This window comes from Bos indicus x Bos taurus, chromosome 2, assembly GCF_003369695.1.
Source record: "Bos indicus x Bos taurus breed Angus x Brahman F1 hybrid chromosome 2, Bos_hybrid_MaternalHap_v2.0, whole genome shotgun sequence".
Lineage (NCBI taxonomy): Eukaryota > Metazoa > Chordata > Mammalia > Artiodactyla > Bovidae > Bos > Bos indicus x Bos taurus.
In genome coordinates, this window is record NC_040077.1 from 97899907 (window position 1) to 97917567 (window position 17661).

A 17661-nucleotide genomic window follows, 5' to 3' on the forward strand; every position below is an offset into this window, starting at 1 on the left:
AGATCTCTAGTCTTTCGCATTTTGTTGTTTTCCTCTATTTCTTTGCATTGATCGCTAAGGAAGGCTTTCTTATCTCTCCTTGCTATTCTGTGGAACTCTGCATTCAGATGCTTATATCTTTCCTTTTCTCCTTTGCTTTTCGATTCTCTTCTTTTCACAGCTATTTGTAAGGCCTCCTCAGACAGCCATTTTGCTTTTTTGCATTTCTTTTCCATAGGGATGGTCTTGATCTCTGTCTCCTGTACAATGTCACGAAGCTCCGTCCATATTTCATCAGGCACTCTATCTATCAGATCTAGTCCCTTAATCTATTTCTCACTTCCACTGTATAATCATAAGGGATTTGATTTAGGTCATACCTGAATGGTCTAGTGGTTTTCCCTACTTTCTTCAATTTCAGTCTGAATTTGGCAATAAGAAGTTCATGATCTGAGCCACAGTCAGCTCCTGGTCTTGTTTTTGTTGACTGTATAGAGCTTCTCCATCTTTGGCTGCAAAGAATACAATCAGATTTTGGTGTTGACCATTTGGTGATGTCCATGTGTAGAGTCTTCTCTTGTGTTGTTGGAAGAGGGTGTTTGCTATAACTAGTGTGTTTTCTTGGCAAAACTCTATTAGCCTTTGCCCTGCTTCATTCCGTATTCCAAGGCCAAATTTGCCTGTTACTCCAGGTGTTTCTTGACTTCCTACTTTTGCATTCCAGTCCCCTATAATGAAAAGGACATCTTTTTTGGGTGTTAGTTCTAAAAGGTCTTGTAGGTCTTCATAGAACCGTTCAACTCAGCTTCTTCAGCGTTACTGTTTGGGGCATAGACTTGGATTACTGTGATATTGAATAGTTTACCTTGGAAATGAAGAGATCATTCTGTCATTTTAGAGACTGCATCCAGGTACTGCATTTCAGACTCTTTTGTAGACCATGATGGCTACTCCATTTCTTCTGAGGGATTCCTGCCCGCAGTAGTAGATATAATGGTCATCTGAGTTAAATTCACCCATTCCAGTCCATTTGAGTTCGCTGATTCCTAGAATGTCGACGTTCACTCTTGCCATCTCCTGTTTGACTACTTCCAATTTGCCTTGATTCATGGACCTGACATTCCAGGTTCCTACGCAATATTGCTCTTTACAGCACTGGACCTTTCTTCTATCACCAGTCACATCCACAACTGGGTAGGTTTTGCTTTGGCTCCATCCCTTCATTCTTTCTGGAGTTATCTCTCCACTGATCTCCAGTAGCATGTTGGGCACCTACTGACGTGGGGAGTTCCTCTTTCAGTATCCTATCATTTTGCCTTTTCATACTGTGCATGTGGTTCTCAAGGCAAGAGTACTGAAGTGGTTTGCCATTCCCTTCTCCAGTGGACCACATTCTGTCAGACCTCTCCATCATAACCCGCCCGTCTTGGGTGGCCCCACAGGGCATGGCTTAGTTTCATTGAGTTAGACCAGGCTGCAGTCCGTGTGATTAGATTGACTAGTTTTCTGTGATTATGGTTTCAGTGTGTCTGCCCTCTGATGCCCTCTCGCACACTTATCGTCTTACTTGGGTTTCTCTTACCTTGGACGTGGGGTATCTCTTCATGGCTGCTCCAGCAAAGTGCAGCCACTGCTCCTTACCTTGGATGAGTGGTATCTCCTCACTGCCACCCCTCCTGACCTTGAACGTGGAATGGCTCCTCTAGGCTCTACTGCGCCCACGCAGCCACCGCTCCTTGGACTGTTTATCCTACAGATGTTTAATTCCTAAAATGTAGTTTCCTTTAAGATTGGGAAAGGAGCTGGGGCTGGGGTAGGGTGCTTGATCTAATTCTCTATCATTTCCTGGCAGTTGGTGTGAGGTGAAAACGACAAATACAGTAATACCTAACAAGAATTTATTTTCACCCATTTTTTAGATTTACTGAACAAGAACTCAAGTTGGCAATCATACAAAGTTCTACCCAAGAGCAAATCAAAGTTATGTAAGACACTAAGACAGAATGGTATAAAAGGATTTTCTGTTCTCTCTGCTCTATCCAGTTGTAATGACTGCATCAAAAAACAATGTTTAATATCCACAACACCAAATAAAATATTGAGGTTTTCTAAGTTGCACAAGGATACATCTATTTATTTACATTTAAAAACTACTTTATTCTCTGTCTCACCAATACATGCAAAGGAAAACAAGTACTAAAATGATGCTGGCAGTTTACAAATTAATGGCCTATTTTTTGGTAATAATTAAATTAAATGTCATTTCCTCATTTTCCTATTTAAGATACTTCATTTCCTTTATTACCTTTATCATGATTTGAAATTATTGTTTATTTACTTCTTACCTCATTACAACTTGTTTATTCACTTATGGATCTTGCCAATTTTTTAAATCATAGTTTTCATCAATTTAACAGCCTGGCTTATAGACAACAACACAAAGTATAAATCTGTTAAAATTAATTAAAAAATTATACTGCTCCCAAATAAAAGTCACTGTTTTGGTACCTATAAAATATACCAATATCTTGAAACTATTAAGGATAATGGTGTGTGTGTTCTCCTAGCAATTACACTGGAAATCTCTTGAAAGCCCAGGTGTCAGTGGTTTAAGGAACCAGTGGAATTCTCTTGTGGGGATTTGCTTAGCTGAGTCCTAGTGGTTTTAAGGCCCTAAGGTAGGAGGCTTCCTGCTTTAACCTAAGCAGCGCTTCACACATCAAGATTTCACATGGACTTGGCATAAGCTTTGGACTGAAGAAAGTGTTTTATTACTTAAAAACAGGTTTAGGGGTAGGGTGGTAGAAACCATGTTCTGGGGAATTTGGAATAAAAGATATCTAAACTTATTTTGCATTCTTAATTACATTTATTCTTCTTTTTCAAAATCAATGTGCTGTAAAAAATTTAATAGTATAATAAAAAATTACTTCTGCCTCAATTTTAAAGACCTAGGCATTATACTCTTAGAATTTTAGAGATAAATGAAACATTAAGGCTTCTAGAATCAGAGAATCTTTGCCATTTAGCTATGCAAAAAATTAACAGTTTAAACCTTATATTGGGAAACTTTATGATCTTTGGATATTTGCGTTTGATTTCTTTCTCTATAGAGAGAACAGATAAAAACTTGTTTAGTGTTCCCTCCCTTTCCAGGTTGTATTTTATCTTGAGCAGATTTAAAACAAGATTAGCTGTAATAGGATTCCGGGATGTGGGCAGATGTCTACTGGTCATGGATGATCTCTCTTGCAATCAGCTCCTTCATTATTTCATTGGTACCACCATAGATTGTCTGGACACGGGCATCCACATAAGCTCTGGATAAATAAGAAGATGATTAAAGGAATAAACAAAGGATATTAGAAATTATAAATTTTGTCTCACCAGGTAACTATTAATTACTTTACAGTGTTCATTTAATGAAATTCAAACAATAAAAGTTCTTCATAAATTACTTTTTTTCAGTATGGCATTCACCCTAGATTGGTATGATTATAAAATTCTATTCAGATATTGATCATTTGCATAGATTTGTTTTAGTTTGCTTGAAGAGAGTACAAATTCAAAATAATATTTCCAAGTCTGTTTCTTTTAATTTTGTAAAATTCAGCACATATAATAAGATCCTAAAAAGTGCTATTTTAAATTTAGAAATGAATACAATGTCTTAATAGCTTGTTACCTTTAATGTTTCCCCCCAAAAGTTGAAATCTACTGGTTTTATTTAAAAAAAAGAGAAAAGTACATGTTTTCTAACATCCTTTAGAATCCCACCAATACTGCTGCCATCAGCAGTATAAATTGATGCTTCAGAAAATTATTACCTCACAAAGTTAACAAGTAACTTACTTTTTGGAAAAGATTAATAATCACCCCAGTAATGTATGTGTTAAAAATACTGAGTGACTGAGCACACTGCCATAAAAAAAGACTTTACTCTTGATAGTGATGACAGCAAATATAACACTATATAGTTGTTTTTATGTTTTCTCATTTTATCCTCTCAGCTCTGGAATTAGGGAGGGTAAATACTATTAATTTTGCAGGTAAAGGAACTGAGGTGCTAAAAAGTTAATACATATACTAATTAATGGTTGCTATTTAATGGTCACATAATAGATCATTGGCAACCTGGAATGAAAAGGTAGGTATCTTGCCACTTTGGCAAATATCTTTTTAATTGTATCAATATTTTCATTGATGAAATGATCAATACATTTCATTACAGAAATGTAAGATTAGTTATTGAGCTTTGCAGTTTTCTAGTAGGCAAATTCAAAGGCATTTTTTTTTCTAAGCCTTAAACTGTTTTGTTTTTTTTTTTTAATTTAATTTGAGAAAAATTAAATGTGCTGGCTCTCTAGGAACATGATCAATTCTGAACTTTTCCTCGTCCAAGTTCATCACGGTATCTTGCAATGGTACCTTACTTGAGCGCTCAGTATTTATTGATTTGAGTTACTGTATTACAAAGGAATTTTAGAGTGTCAATACCTACTTTTTGATGAAACTTGAAATCCAGAGACCTTTGTGTTTTCAAATATATTTTTTCTTTCAGACAGATTTCATTGTTGCCCACAAAATCCAGAACTTTCATTTAGAGAACCTATCTGGCATTTCAGCCTACTTCAGCAATTTCAATGCTTTTGGACCTTTTGGACCGAGTTGGGCACATTTTTTTCACATTAAAGAAGTTTCAATGGAGTAGGTAATCGACAGAGACCAGTAGGCCTTTTATAAGTTATTAATTAAATTCAGTCATCAACTAAAATTCACAGAATGGCAGCAGAAGGAATGTTTAACCACACAGGGATGAAGCTCTTTATCTCACACTGTTCTTCCCAGCAAACAGGTCTCGAAATGGCAAAATGTAAGCATCTATTCCCATAGCCCCAAGCCGAATGAGTAAGACTGAAGTATGACTCATACTTAAAACCACTTATACAGGAAAAAATACAGGAAAACAGGAAAAAATAAACAAAACAAAAAAGCATCTCCTTGATCTCTGAAACCAAGACTCAGCAACATGCACAGGCATAAGTTCAGTTCAGTTGCTCAGTCATGTCTGACTCTTCGCAACCCCATGGACCACAGCATGTCAGGACTCCCTGTGCATCCCCATTTCTCGGAGTTTACAAACACACAAATAGTACAGTTTAACCTTAAGGTATAAAAAAACACAACTATAATGATTTTTTTTCTATCATATCAAAATATATGTACTGCATTCATATACTGCCTAATGTATCTGATTAGCTTTTTTGGTATTATCCACTACTCTCTCTTGTCATCTTATGAAAAGTTCTTTCCCTTTGTCTTTGGAGAGAAAAAAGCAGCCTAGTTTAAAAGTTCATACAGTCTTCAAACTAAGAACCTGCCCAAGAAGGGGATTGTTACTCCTGAAAGGAAGTATGTCTCTCAAACTGAAACCAGAAATTTCAAATAAGTCATCAAGTTACCATTTTTGCTTGCTACTGTTCTGATGGAATTGCCTCTGAGAAAACAGACCAAGACTTATGCTACACTCTAATCCTGGACCATGAGATGGCTGACTCTTCTTCACCTAAATGCCTTTCTTAGGAATAGAACTAAACTAGACAAACACTGAACCATGACATTGTCTACATTCCCAGAAGCAGTTATAATAGCACAGTTAAGCAGAAAAATATAAATAAAGCAGAAAAATATAAATACCCATTATTATTTTACTTGCTTAAGCACTGTGAATATTATAAATAAGATGAGTTAATATTGTGACTAAAACATAAAAACACACAGGAAAAATTCCAGCAACGCTTTAATTTGTCCTAGCATAACTCAGTTTACTTCTGACTTCATGACTATTCAAAGATTTAAAAAAAAAAAAATCTGCTTTTGTTTAAGGCCTGTTTGAAGTAGTTCTGAAAGGATATACCAAAACCCAAGTCCAAGGATTGATAAAGAAAAGGAAATAAGTTAGTTACTTCATGCCTACATTCTAAAGGAAGGAAAATACCCTACTTGTTGAGTTTTTATAGAAAGTTATAAATTATATATACCCTGTGATTAAAGCTTTCTGAGCTACCCAGTAGCTACAGGAAATTAGTAAATTACATCTATGCTGGAGCTTCTGTTCTTAATATAACTTGAATACAATGTTTATTTTCCTTATTAAGGACTATAAACAAATAAAATGTCTTCAGTTATACTTGCCAAAATGATAAATTTGAAAGTAAGTTTGAATACTAGTTTAATACTGTTTCCCTTTTAGATTCCATATTTAGATAATATTATAAGAGGTTTTTAGAAGTTCATAGCATTCTCATTCTCAGATTCAAAACTAAATTGGACTTCTCTCTATATAGCAAAAACTCTCTTGGGAAAATTATATAAGCTGAAAATATTGCCAAATAAGAGGAAAAATATATTTTCTATAATGATAAGGAGAAATGCCATGGAGGGATTACTAAGGCAAAGACTACAGGAAAAGGGAAAGAAGAAACTATGGAGATGGAGGAAGAAACATAGAAGAGGATGCTGCCTATTGACAAACTGGAACTGCTTCGAAACGGAAACAAGAATATTCACGTGTAATGCAATAAAAAGGCTGTATTTATTTTCATTTGAAGGAAATACAAATTCTACTTAGAAAAAAATAACACTTTTGATTTGTTTTTAGAGCTAAATAAACAATAAAAAATTTAAGATTTTTTTATTGACTTCAAATGTAGGTTAATTTTTCTGTAATGTGTGTTTTTTTTAATTTTTAAAAAGTGATATTTTCAAAGACATACAAAATGACCAAAAGGTATATGAAAAAATACTGTATCACTAATCACCAGGGAAAATGTAAATCGACCACAATGAAATATCATCTCACATCTGTCTATTAGCTAAAAGGCCAAAAGACAAATGTCAAGGAGATGAAGAAATTGCAATACTGGCACACTGCTGTTACAGAGAATGCGAAGTGGTGCACAGCAGCTGCTATAAAAAACAGTACGGAAGTTCTTCAGAAATTTAAATAAAACTACCGTATGATCCAGAAATCCCACTTCTAGATATTTATACAAAAGAATTGAAATCAAGACCTCCAAGTGATGCTAGCACTCACTTGTTCAATGCAGTATTACTCACAATAGCCAAGATGTGGAAACAACCTGTACATCCATGGACAGATGAATGGATAAAGAAACTGTAGTATAACATACAATGGAATACTATTCAATCGTAAGCAGAAGGAAGTTCTGCAATATGTCACCACCTGGATGAACCTTGAGGACACTCTGCTAAGTGAAATAAGCCAGTCACAGAAAGACAAATACAACATGATCCCACCTATATGAGGTATCTAAGGTAGTCAAATTCATAGCCTCAAAAAGGAATGGTGGCTGCCAGGCACTACGGAGAAGGAGAAATGGGAGGTTACTAACCAATGGGCATAAAGTTTCAGTCAAGCAAGATGAATAAGTTCCAGAGATCTGCTGTACAGCACTGTGCCTAGAGTTAACAATACTGTATGGTACACTTAAAATTCTGTGAAGAGGGTGGATCTCATGTTAAGTGCTCTTAACAACAGTAAAATAAAACAAAATAATTAATAGTCAATGCAAATTAAGGGCTTCCCTGGTAACTAAGACAGTGAAGAATAAGCCTGAAATGCAGGAGACCTGGGTTCAATCCCTTGGGTCAGAAAGATCCCCTGGAGAAAGCAATGGCTACCCACTCCAGTATTCTTGCCTAGAGAATCCCATTGACAGAAGAGCCTGGCAGGCTATATAATCCATGGGGTCGCAAAAAGTCGAACACAACTAAACGACTAAGCACATAACTTAAGAGGGTAAGCCATCTTCAGTCTTTGACAACTCATTTGAGTATAAGTTGCTTCAAACTGGAGGAAATGATCTTGAAATGCATTAAAATGTAAAATATGCATACTTTTGAACTAGCAGTACTACTTTTGGGACTTTGTCCTATTATGATAAAAAACACATGTATCTAAGACAAACGTATGAGTGTTTATTGAAGCATTGTTTGTCACAGTAAAAAACTAGAAAAAAAAATCTGAATAACTAAACATAAACAATTATAGTAAAATACTATTCAACTATAAAAGTGATACTAATCCTGAATAATGATGCAAATAAAGCTTTAGTATATTATATATTTATTTATATTTAATATCTTGTATACTAAAGTATATATTCACTTTTTAAAAAATTATTAAATCCTAGTAGTAAGCTGATAACATGAAGTTGTTTCTAGCTACCTGAACATACTCCATAGGCAGTTGAAAAATGCGAAGATTTTGCACCTCCTTTCCCTCTATCCTCAGTGTACAAAGAACAGGTAAAGAAGTTTTCCTTTTTCTACACACTACCCAGAAAAGCATAACACAACAGGCCTACTTACTTTGCAATGGGATACTCAAACATGTATCCCCAACCTCCATGCAGCTGCAAACAGTCATAAGCTACTCTGTTTTGCAAATCAGATGCCCTAGATGTCCAAAATAAAAAGCAGAAAAGGAACATTTGAAATGAATTTTCATGAGATGCTTTACAGCCAGAAAACAAATGACTGTTTAAATGCATACATTTATCAAACAATTAAAAATAGGCGTATCAGTCAACCAGAGAAGATTGATATAAATTATAAGTGAAATAAATCTCAAGAATATTTTCACATAATGAATACTTTCTTCATCAACTATATTTCTGGCTGGGTTTCTGTTAAGTCTAGAAACAAAATGTAGAAAATTTAGACTATTTATTAGGTGTTGGGAACTTTAAGCCTAAAAAGAATATAGTAAAAACTTGAATCTGGTCTAATTTATTCAGATTCTCTGTGTGATATGTTAGCAGAAAAATTATATAGTCATCTACTTTCTTTTGCCTTGTGTAATATGTGTTTGTTTTCTTCAAATATGTCACTTCCTATGCAAAGGCTGCAATTCTGAATTTTTAACTGTAAAAAATATGTTTTAGGGTTTTCAGGAATAAACTGAAAGTAAAAGTGAAAACCTAAGAGGATAGACCTCTATCAAAGCACATACTATCTTCTAGGACACTTATTAAAGATTATTGGGGAATTATTTATTCCTGAAGTATATATATATTAATATGAAGTGCTTGAAAAATATATTCTTTTCTGATCTAATCACAACAATTTTAACTACTGTTAAAATCCATAAAATAACTGGTTAGTTCAAAATCTTTTCAACTTACTTTCAACAGTGGGAAATATAAAACAAAGGTAAGCATAGACCCATTTTCCTATAAAAAATAATTTTTAACTCAAGCCATAGGACAGGTCAAGATGTTCCTGAGAAATACAGTAACAATATAATGATTAACAGACAAGATTCAGGGGGCAGTGATATTTGGAATTCTACACATTTTTGTCTTTGACAAGTATGTTAGTGAAATATTTGCTGGGTTATAAGTAGTTGCTTCCTCTTCTCCAATATGAAATACCAGTATGTCTATAAACCTAGTGTTTTCAAAGAATAAGGCCACCAGCTATCCAAATGTCTTTTTCCAAAAATATCTAAAAATTTTTCACTAGTTAAAAAACTTGCTGTAAATGTAAGTATCTTCCCCCCAAAATGTTAATTTCTAATAATTCCACATGACTTTTCAACCTGGCAAGTTTATTATTTTGGATTATTGGTTCATTACATAATACATACATGCAGAATAGTGGTTCATTACATAAACCACTATTCTGCATATTTCCTCATTCTACTTCTCACTAAAGTGAACACAAGTTAATGAATAACAACAGGAATTTTTTCCAGGTTATTTTTGGGCTAATGAGATGTGAGAATGTTTGTTTTTAAAAGAGGAAACAAAACCCGCTTTCAGAACCTGATTTAAACTATGTTCTTGCATCTTAAAATACACAAAAGGCCTATGGGGGGGTGTCTTTTTTCAATTAACTCATCTTTAATAACATTGCTAATCATGTTTAATGAAAATGAAAAATTTTTTTGTTTTGGTTTGTGGTTTTGACCATACCATAAGGTACGCAGGATCTTAGTTCTCCAACCAGGGATCAAACCTGAGACCCCTACAGTGGAAACCCAGAGTCTTAGCCACTGAATGGCCAGGGAAGTCCCTGAAAGTTGTCTTACAGAACATTTTTTTTTTTTTTTCCTTTTGCTTAATAGAGCATGTACAACTTTTGATTGGACAGTCAAAACTTCAGAAATTTTTTCTGAGGTCTAGAAAACCTTTTAAACAGAAAAATCTTGCCTAATCTACTCATTTCACAGATATCAAAATGTTGGCCCAGAAATAATTAAATTTAATTGCAGTTACGTAATGACAGAATTGCGGCTCTATCTCAGGACTCGAAGTATTACTGTTCTTTTGTTGTCTTACTCTACAGCCACTCTTCAGCTAATTTGAGAATCAACTACTACTTGAAATAACAAATTAGTCATCATATTTAATATTTGCTTTTCGAGGGTAAGCTAAAAGTTAAAAAGTAACTTGGGTAAGTTTTAGCACATTATAAATAGATTTAATGGGAATATTCAGAATTTAAAAAAAAATTGGTCCTTACGGCTAGTTTTCATTCACTCAGCATTCTTCCTTTAAGGCCTTCAAGGCTGAGTTTCACTTTGGAAGAATTCCATAACAGTCTGTGCAAACACCACATTTTAATTACCGTAGCATGCATACCAGTATTTCGCCATGGCAGCAGTGGCAACGTCCAGACGTTTCACTCTGTGCAGCTGGAGACAGCTGTCCACAAAAGCTCTGGTTACACATATGGATGTTTTTAATTCTGCTAGCTTATGCTTCACCGTCTAGAGTTTAAAGGAAATGAAGGAGAAGAGCATATTTTGAGTCACTTAGCATATAAAAAATTATATAATAAAAGATCTTTGGCAATGGCACCCCACTCCAGTACTCTTGCCTGGAAAATCCCATGGATGGAGGAGCCTGGTAGGCTGCAGTCTATAGGGTCGCTAAGAGTCAGACACTACTGAGCGACTTCACTTTCAATTTTCACTTTCCACTTTCATGCATTGGAGGAGGAAATGGCAACCCACTCCAGTGTTCTTGCCTGGAGAATCCCAGGGACGGGGGAGCCTGGTGGGCTGCCGTCTATGGCGTCGCACAGAGTTGGACATGACTGAAGCAACTTAGCAGCAGCAGATCAAAACAGATGTGGAATTACTGTGTTGTTTTTTTTTTCCCTTCAAAAAAGATGCATATTAACTACACAGCTAATGTTATATTTCATTACTAAGAAAATGTACCAAAAGACAAGATGCAAAGGTCGATACATACAAAATAACATCTCATATTTTAGGTTAAAAAATTTAGACTACTTAGGGAACTTTTCGGAGAAGGCAATGGCACCCCACTCCAGCACTCTTGCCTGGAGAATCCCAGGGATGGGGGAGCCTGGTGGGCTGCCGTCTATGGGGTCGCACAGAGTCGGACACGACTAAAGTGACTTAGCAGCAGCAGCAGCAGGGAACTTTTAGAAGAACAGCATGACTAATGGGTGAGCACCATTGTGTGGTACAGTCCTTTAGGTACAGCTGTTGAAAATACCTGTTCTCCTCTGGAATCTAAATCCATGAAGAACTATTAATGAAATCAAGTATGCACATTTCCTGCTTCTCTGTATTGGAATAAAGAAACAAGCTAGGACAATATAAAAATATTATTAGACATTAAGGGCGTCCCTGGTGGCTAAGTGGTAAAGAATCCACCTGCCAACGCAGGAGACACAGGTTCGGTCCCTGACCCAGAGAGATCCCACATACCTTGGGACAACTAAGCCCATGTGTCCCAGCCCCTGCTTACCACAACTAGAGAAAAGCCCATGCGGCAACACAGACACAGCACGGCCAAAAAAATTTAACAAATAAATAAATAAAATTTAAAAACTGTATATTTAAAAAACATATTTATACTTGTTGTTCAGTCACTCAGTTGTATCCAACTCTTTGAGACCCCATGGACTGCAGCATGCCAGGCTTCCCTGGCTTTCACTACTCCTGGAGTTTGCTCAAACTCATGTCCATCGAGTTGGTGATGCTATCCAACCATCTCATCCTCTGCCGCCACCTTCTCCTGCCCTCAATCTTTCCCAGCATCAGGGTCTTTTCCAATGAGTCAGTTCTTCACATCAGGTGGCCAAAGTACTGGAGCTTCAGCATCATTCCTTCCAGTGAATATTCAGGGTTGATTTCCTTTAGGATTGACTGGTTTGATCTCCTTGCTGTCCAAGAGACTCTTAAGAATCTTCTCCAGCAACATAGTTCAAAAGCATCAATTTTTCAGCGCTCACTGTCTTTATGTTTCAACTCTCACATCCGTACATGACTAATGGAAAAACCATAGGTTGTTTTTTAAATAATTATTTATTTATTTTTGGCTGTGTCATGTCTTAGTCACAGCATGCAGGATCTTCACTGTGGTGCACGGGCTCTGTAGTTGCAGCACACCAACATGTGGGATCTTAGTTCCCCAACCGGGGATTGAACCTGCATTCCCTGCATTGGAAGGTGGCATCTAGCCTGGCTTTTCACATGATGTACTCTGCATATAAGTTAAATAAGCAGGTGATAATATATGGCCTGGATGTACTCCTTTCCCAATTTAGAACCAGTCCGTTGTTCCATGTCCATTTCTAACTGTTGCTTCTTGATCTGCAAATAGGTTTCTCAGGAGGCAGGTAAGGTGGTCTGGTATTCCCATCTCTTTCAGAATTTTTCACAGTTTGTTGTAATCCACACAGTCAAAGGCTTTAGTGTAGTCAGTGAAACAGAATTCTTCCCTTGCTTTTTCTATGATCCAATGGATGCTGGCAAATTGATCTCTAATTCCTCTGTTTTTTCTAAATCCATCTTGTACATCTGTTAGTTCTTGGTTCATGTACTGTTGAAGTCTAGTTTGAAGGATCTGAGCGTTACTTGCTAGCATGTGCACGCATGCGTGCTTAGTTGCTTCAGTTGTGTTCGACTCTGTGTGACCCTATGAACTGTGTTGCCCACCAAGCTCCTCTGTCCATGATTCTCCAGGCAAGAATACTGGAGTGGGTTGCCATGCCCTTGTCCAGGGGATCATCACAACCCAGGGATCAAACCCGAATGTCCTGAATTCCAGGCAAATCTTTACCTCTGAGCTATGACAGAAGCCCTGCTAGCATGTAAAATGAGTGTTTTACATGCTACTGCATACATGCAGTAGTTTGAACATTCTTTGGCAATGCCCTTCTTTGGGATTGGAATGAACTTTTCCAGTCCTGTGGCCACTGATGACTTTTGCAAATTTGCTGGCATCTGAGTGCAGCACTTCAACATCATCTTTTAGGTTTTGAAATAGCTCAGCTGGAATTCTATCACCTCCACTAGCTTTGTTCATAGTAATGTTTCCTAAGTCCCACTTGACTTCACACTCCAGGATGTCTGCCTCTAGGTGAATGACCACACCATCGTGGTTATCCAGGTCATTAAGACCTCTTTTGTACAGGTCTTCTGTATCTTCTTGCCACCTCTTCTTAATCTCTTCTGCTTCTGTTAGGTTCTTACCATTTCCATCCTTTATTGTGCCCATCTTCGCGTGAAATATTTCCTTTGTATCTCTAACTTTCTCAAAAAGATCTCTAGTCTTTCCCATTCTATTGTTTTCCTCTATTTCTTTGCATTGTTCACTTAAAAAGGCTTTCTTATTTCTCCTTGCTATTTTTTGGAACTCTGCATTCAGTTGGGTGTATCTTTCCCTTTCTCCTTTGCCTTTAGCTTCTCTTCTTTTCTCAGCTATTTGTAAGGCCTCCTCAGACAACCATTTTGTCTAATTGCATTTCTATTTCTTTGGGATGATTTTGGTCACCGCCTCCTGTACAATGTTACAAACCTCCATCCGTACTGCAAAATATTTACTCTATATCTGCAGAATGCAATAGAAGAATAGAATTGGAACACTCGAGACGTCAAAGCCCAGTACCTCCCCAACCTCTGCTGCCTTTCCCCACTCTCCCTCTTACCTCTTTCAGTAGCTCGCACGGTCCTTAACTTGAACTGCATGGTCTGCAACTGTCAGTGTCAACATACCTATTCACCTCCTCCTGCTGGCCATAGACAACTAACAGCATTCTAATCATTCTACTATTCTAATCATTCTATCGAGACCAGCGTCAACTATTCTTGATGGCTCTAACTTCAATCCAATTTTCTTGTATTCCTGATTTTATTGTTCCTGTGGAAATTCAGATAGAAACAGAGTTTTGATCATTCTGCTTGGAACCTAAGTGAGATCTTCACTGTGGCTGATAAAAGGCATGGAAGACAGTGACAGTGGCACTAAGTTGATGGCACAGTGAAACTCACACTAGAAATTATAAATGCACTCCACCTCCACAACCAGTGAACCAGTGAAGTTGCTCAGTCGTGTCTGACTCTTTGCGATCCCATGGACTGTAACCCACCAGGCTCCTCCCTCCGTGGAATTTTCCAGGCAAGAGTACTGGAGTGGGTTGCCACTTCCTTCTCCAGGGGATCTTCCTGACGCAGGGATTGAACCAGGTTTCCCGCGTTCCAGGCAGACGCTTTACCATCTGAGCCACCAGGGAAGCCCCCTCACCAGCACAATGTCTAGTTCAAAACCATGACAGCCTTCTCCCAGGAAGGCTTCAAGGAGCAGAGGGTGCTGACCCTCGTTTGCTGCCATTACAACATCTCAAACCATAAAACCTAACCCTTCAAAGCATTATTGTGGTGGAGACCGTTAGAGTACTTTCCATTTTTGGAAAAGAGTAGAAAAGGAGTACAATAAAACTCAGGACCAGGCAAAACTCACAGTATGTCAGCTAAAGGCATTCTAAGGGACAGATTCCCCATACGTGTCTCAACATAACTACTGTGCTGCTGAAGAACCCGACTGCCTTTCCCTTGAGTTTACTCCGTCCCTCTCTGGTAACAGAAAATGACACTGACTTCTAATGATTCTAAAACCAAGCAGTGGGAAGGTTGGTACCACACCTTTCCACCTCTTGTATTGCTGTTGTTCAGTGGCATCTGACTCTTTGCGACACTATGAACTGCAGCACTACAAGCTCCCCTGTCCTTCATGATCACCCAGAGTTTGCCCAAACTCACATCCATTGAGTCAATGATGCCATCCAACCATCTCATCTTCTGTCGTCTCCTTTTCTTCCTGCCCTCAATCTTTCCCAGCATCAGGGTCTTTTCCAATGAGCTGGCTCTTTGCATCAGGTGCCCAAAGTACTGAAGCTTCAGCTTCAGCATTAGTTCTTCCAGTGAATATTCAGGGTTGATTTCCTTTAGAATTGACTGGTTTGATCTCCTTGCTGTCCAAGGGACTCTCAAGAGTCTTCTTAAGCACCACAGTTTGAAAGCATGAATTCTTCAGTGCTCAGCCTTCTTTATGGTCCAACTATCACATCCGTACATAACTAATAGAAAAACCATAGCTTTGACTACATGGACCTCTGTTGGCCTCTAATTCAAAATGTGACAGGTTACACCAAAACTTTCTTCCTTTCTCAGACTTCCCCTTACTTTTTCAATCTCCCTTTCTATTCATTTATATTTAACAAAGCCAAATGTCTACCTTTTAGTCAGCACAAAATTTCCCACTCCCACCCCACACATCCGAATTTACTCACAGAAAAATCTAAAAGTGGAATAGGAAACAAAATAGTGGAGCAATACCCTCCCACACATTAAAAACAGATGAGTGTATATTTCATGAAAATCCCTGAAATGGAATTTTTAGCTTAGTATTGGTGTAGATCAATGACACTACCTATGAGACTTCATTTGAAAAATAAGGAAGAATCTGACAAGTCTCAATATACTTTTGCACACCCCATGCACAGCATGTGATGGCACATTAAAGAATTTTTTTGAATGGTTGTTTATTTATTTATTTCCTTTTAGCTGTGCTGGGTCTTTGTTGCTGGGCTTTTCTCTAGTTGCAATGCACAGGCTTCTTGTTGCAGTGGCTTCTCCTGTTGGAGCGCATGGGCTATTGGCAAGGAGGCTTCTTAGTTGTGGCACATGGACTCAATAGTTGCAGCTTGCAGGTTCTAGAGCACTAGCTCAGTAGCTGTGGTGCAAGGGCATAGTTACTTCGAGGCATGTGGGATCTTCCTGGATCAGGGATTGAACCCATGTCTCCTGCACTGGCAGGCAGATTCTTTACCACTGAGCCACCAGGGAAGCCCAGATTTAAGAATTTATGCACTATTTACAACAGAATCAAGATCTCTAAGCCCAACTATCTCATAAGAGAACTGCTTTGATGAAAATGCTAAGAGCTTCTAGAAGCTAAAGTTAAATTTCAGACCAGGATGGGCTCATTTAGAACATTCTTGCTGTGCATTCAGGTGCACAGGTTTGAAGGAATTAATGCCTGCAAGAGCACATAATTTACTCTTTGGGGATAAAGAGTAAATATTTACATATTTGTGGCATTGAGCTGAGTGTTACCAAACAGATTTGGTCTTTGCTCTTCACTGCAGACAATGCATCATGCTTTCAGAAACTATGGTAGCTAATAATTGTACCACCTGTTATTAGCAAGGTGCCTTTGGTGAATGATCAGCATGCTCACAGCAGTATTTTTTAACATTTATTACTAGTCACTCATAGATACTACTGAAGCTAGCATTTTCCCCTAAAGTTGCAAAGTGGATCAGATAGCATCTCTTTCTGAGTTCTGAATAATACAATTCTTAAAAACACAGAATTATGGAATTAGAAGACACTCTGGAGAAGTTTCTGAGCCCAGTATTTCATTTAAACAGCATGACTCAAGGATAAACTATAACAATTTAGGTTTACTATCTGATTTTACAGTTAATTAACCCTACACTTGGGCTTCCCAGGTGGCACTAGTGGTAAAGAACCCTCCTGCCCATGCAGGAGACTTAAGAGATGCGAGTTTGATTCCTGGGTCAGGAAGATCCCCTGGAGGACGGCATGGCAACCCACTCCAGTATTCTTGCCTGGAGAATCCCATGGACAGAGGAGACTGGCAGGCTACAGTCCACAGGGTCGCAAAGAGTCAAACATGATTAAATGACTTGACATGCATGCACACAATCCCACACTCAAGGTCTAAGACCTTTTTGGAGAAATATAAGGAAGAAGTGTTATTTTTTACCTATCCTATTTTATTTCCTAATACTTTGTCCTCTTAGAAGAGCATATACCACACAGGAAAGAACTAAAGCTTGTGTTAGAAAAGAATGGGAGAAGGCACTGGCAACCCACTCCAGTATTCTTGTCTGGAAAATCCCATGGACGGAGGAGCCTGGTAGGCTGCAGTCCATGGGGTTGCGAAGAGTTGGACACGACAGAGTGACTTCACTTTCACTTTTCACTTTCATGCATTGGAGAAGGAAATGGCAACCCACTCCAGTGTTCTTGCCTGGAGAATCCCAGGGACGGGAGAGCCTGGTGGGCTGCCGTCTATGGGGTCGCACAGAGTCAGACATGACTGAAATGACTTAGCAGCAGCAGCAGCAGAAAAAAACACTGAATTTTCATTTCACTGTCCATGGGTGAAAGAGATGGGAAAAGAAGAAGAGTCTATCTACTTTGGATTTCTGGGTAATAAAACTAGTGAATGGCTTTCACTAGAGGCAGTAAAACTAGCTCTGGAACCTAAACCTAGAGTGTAGGTTCCAGGGCTAGAATATTTATGA

At 37.9% G+C, this 17661-nt stretch overlaps 1 protein-coding gene across 4 annotated transcripts in view; it reads right to left on the reverse strand.

The window, feature by feature from the left end:
• Window positions 1-1860: 1860 nt before the first annotated feature.
• The window catches only part of ACADL (acyl-CoA dehydrogenase long chain), a 41304-nt gene continuing 25503 nt past the window's right edge, over window positions 1861-17661 (reverse strand). For all 4 annotated transcript variants that reach the window (XM_027566465.1, XM_027566446.1, XM_027566474.1 and 1 more), the window contains 3 exons: window positions 10650-10777; window positions 8374-8460; window positions 1861-3299 (listed from right to left, as the gene is read on the reverse strand). In XM_027566465.1, the coding sequence (XP_027422266.1) occupies window positions 3206-3299; window positions 8374-8460; window positions 10650-10777 (309 nt within the window). In that variant the 3' untranslated portion in view covers window positions 1861-3205. The remainder of the gene's footprint in view (window positions 3300-8373; window positions 8461-10649; window positions 10778-17661) is intronic.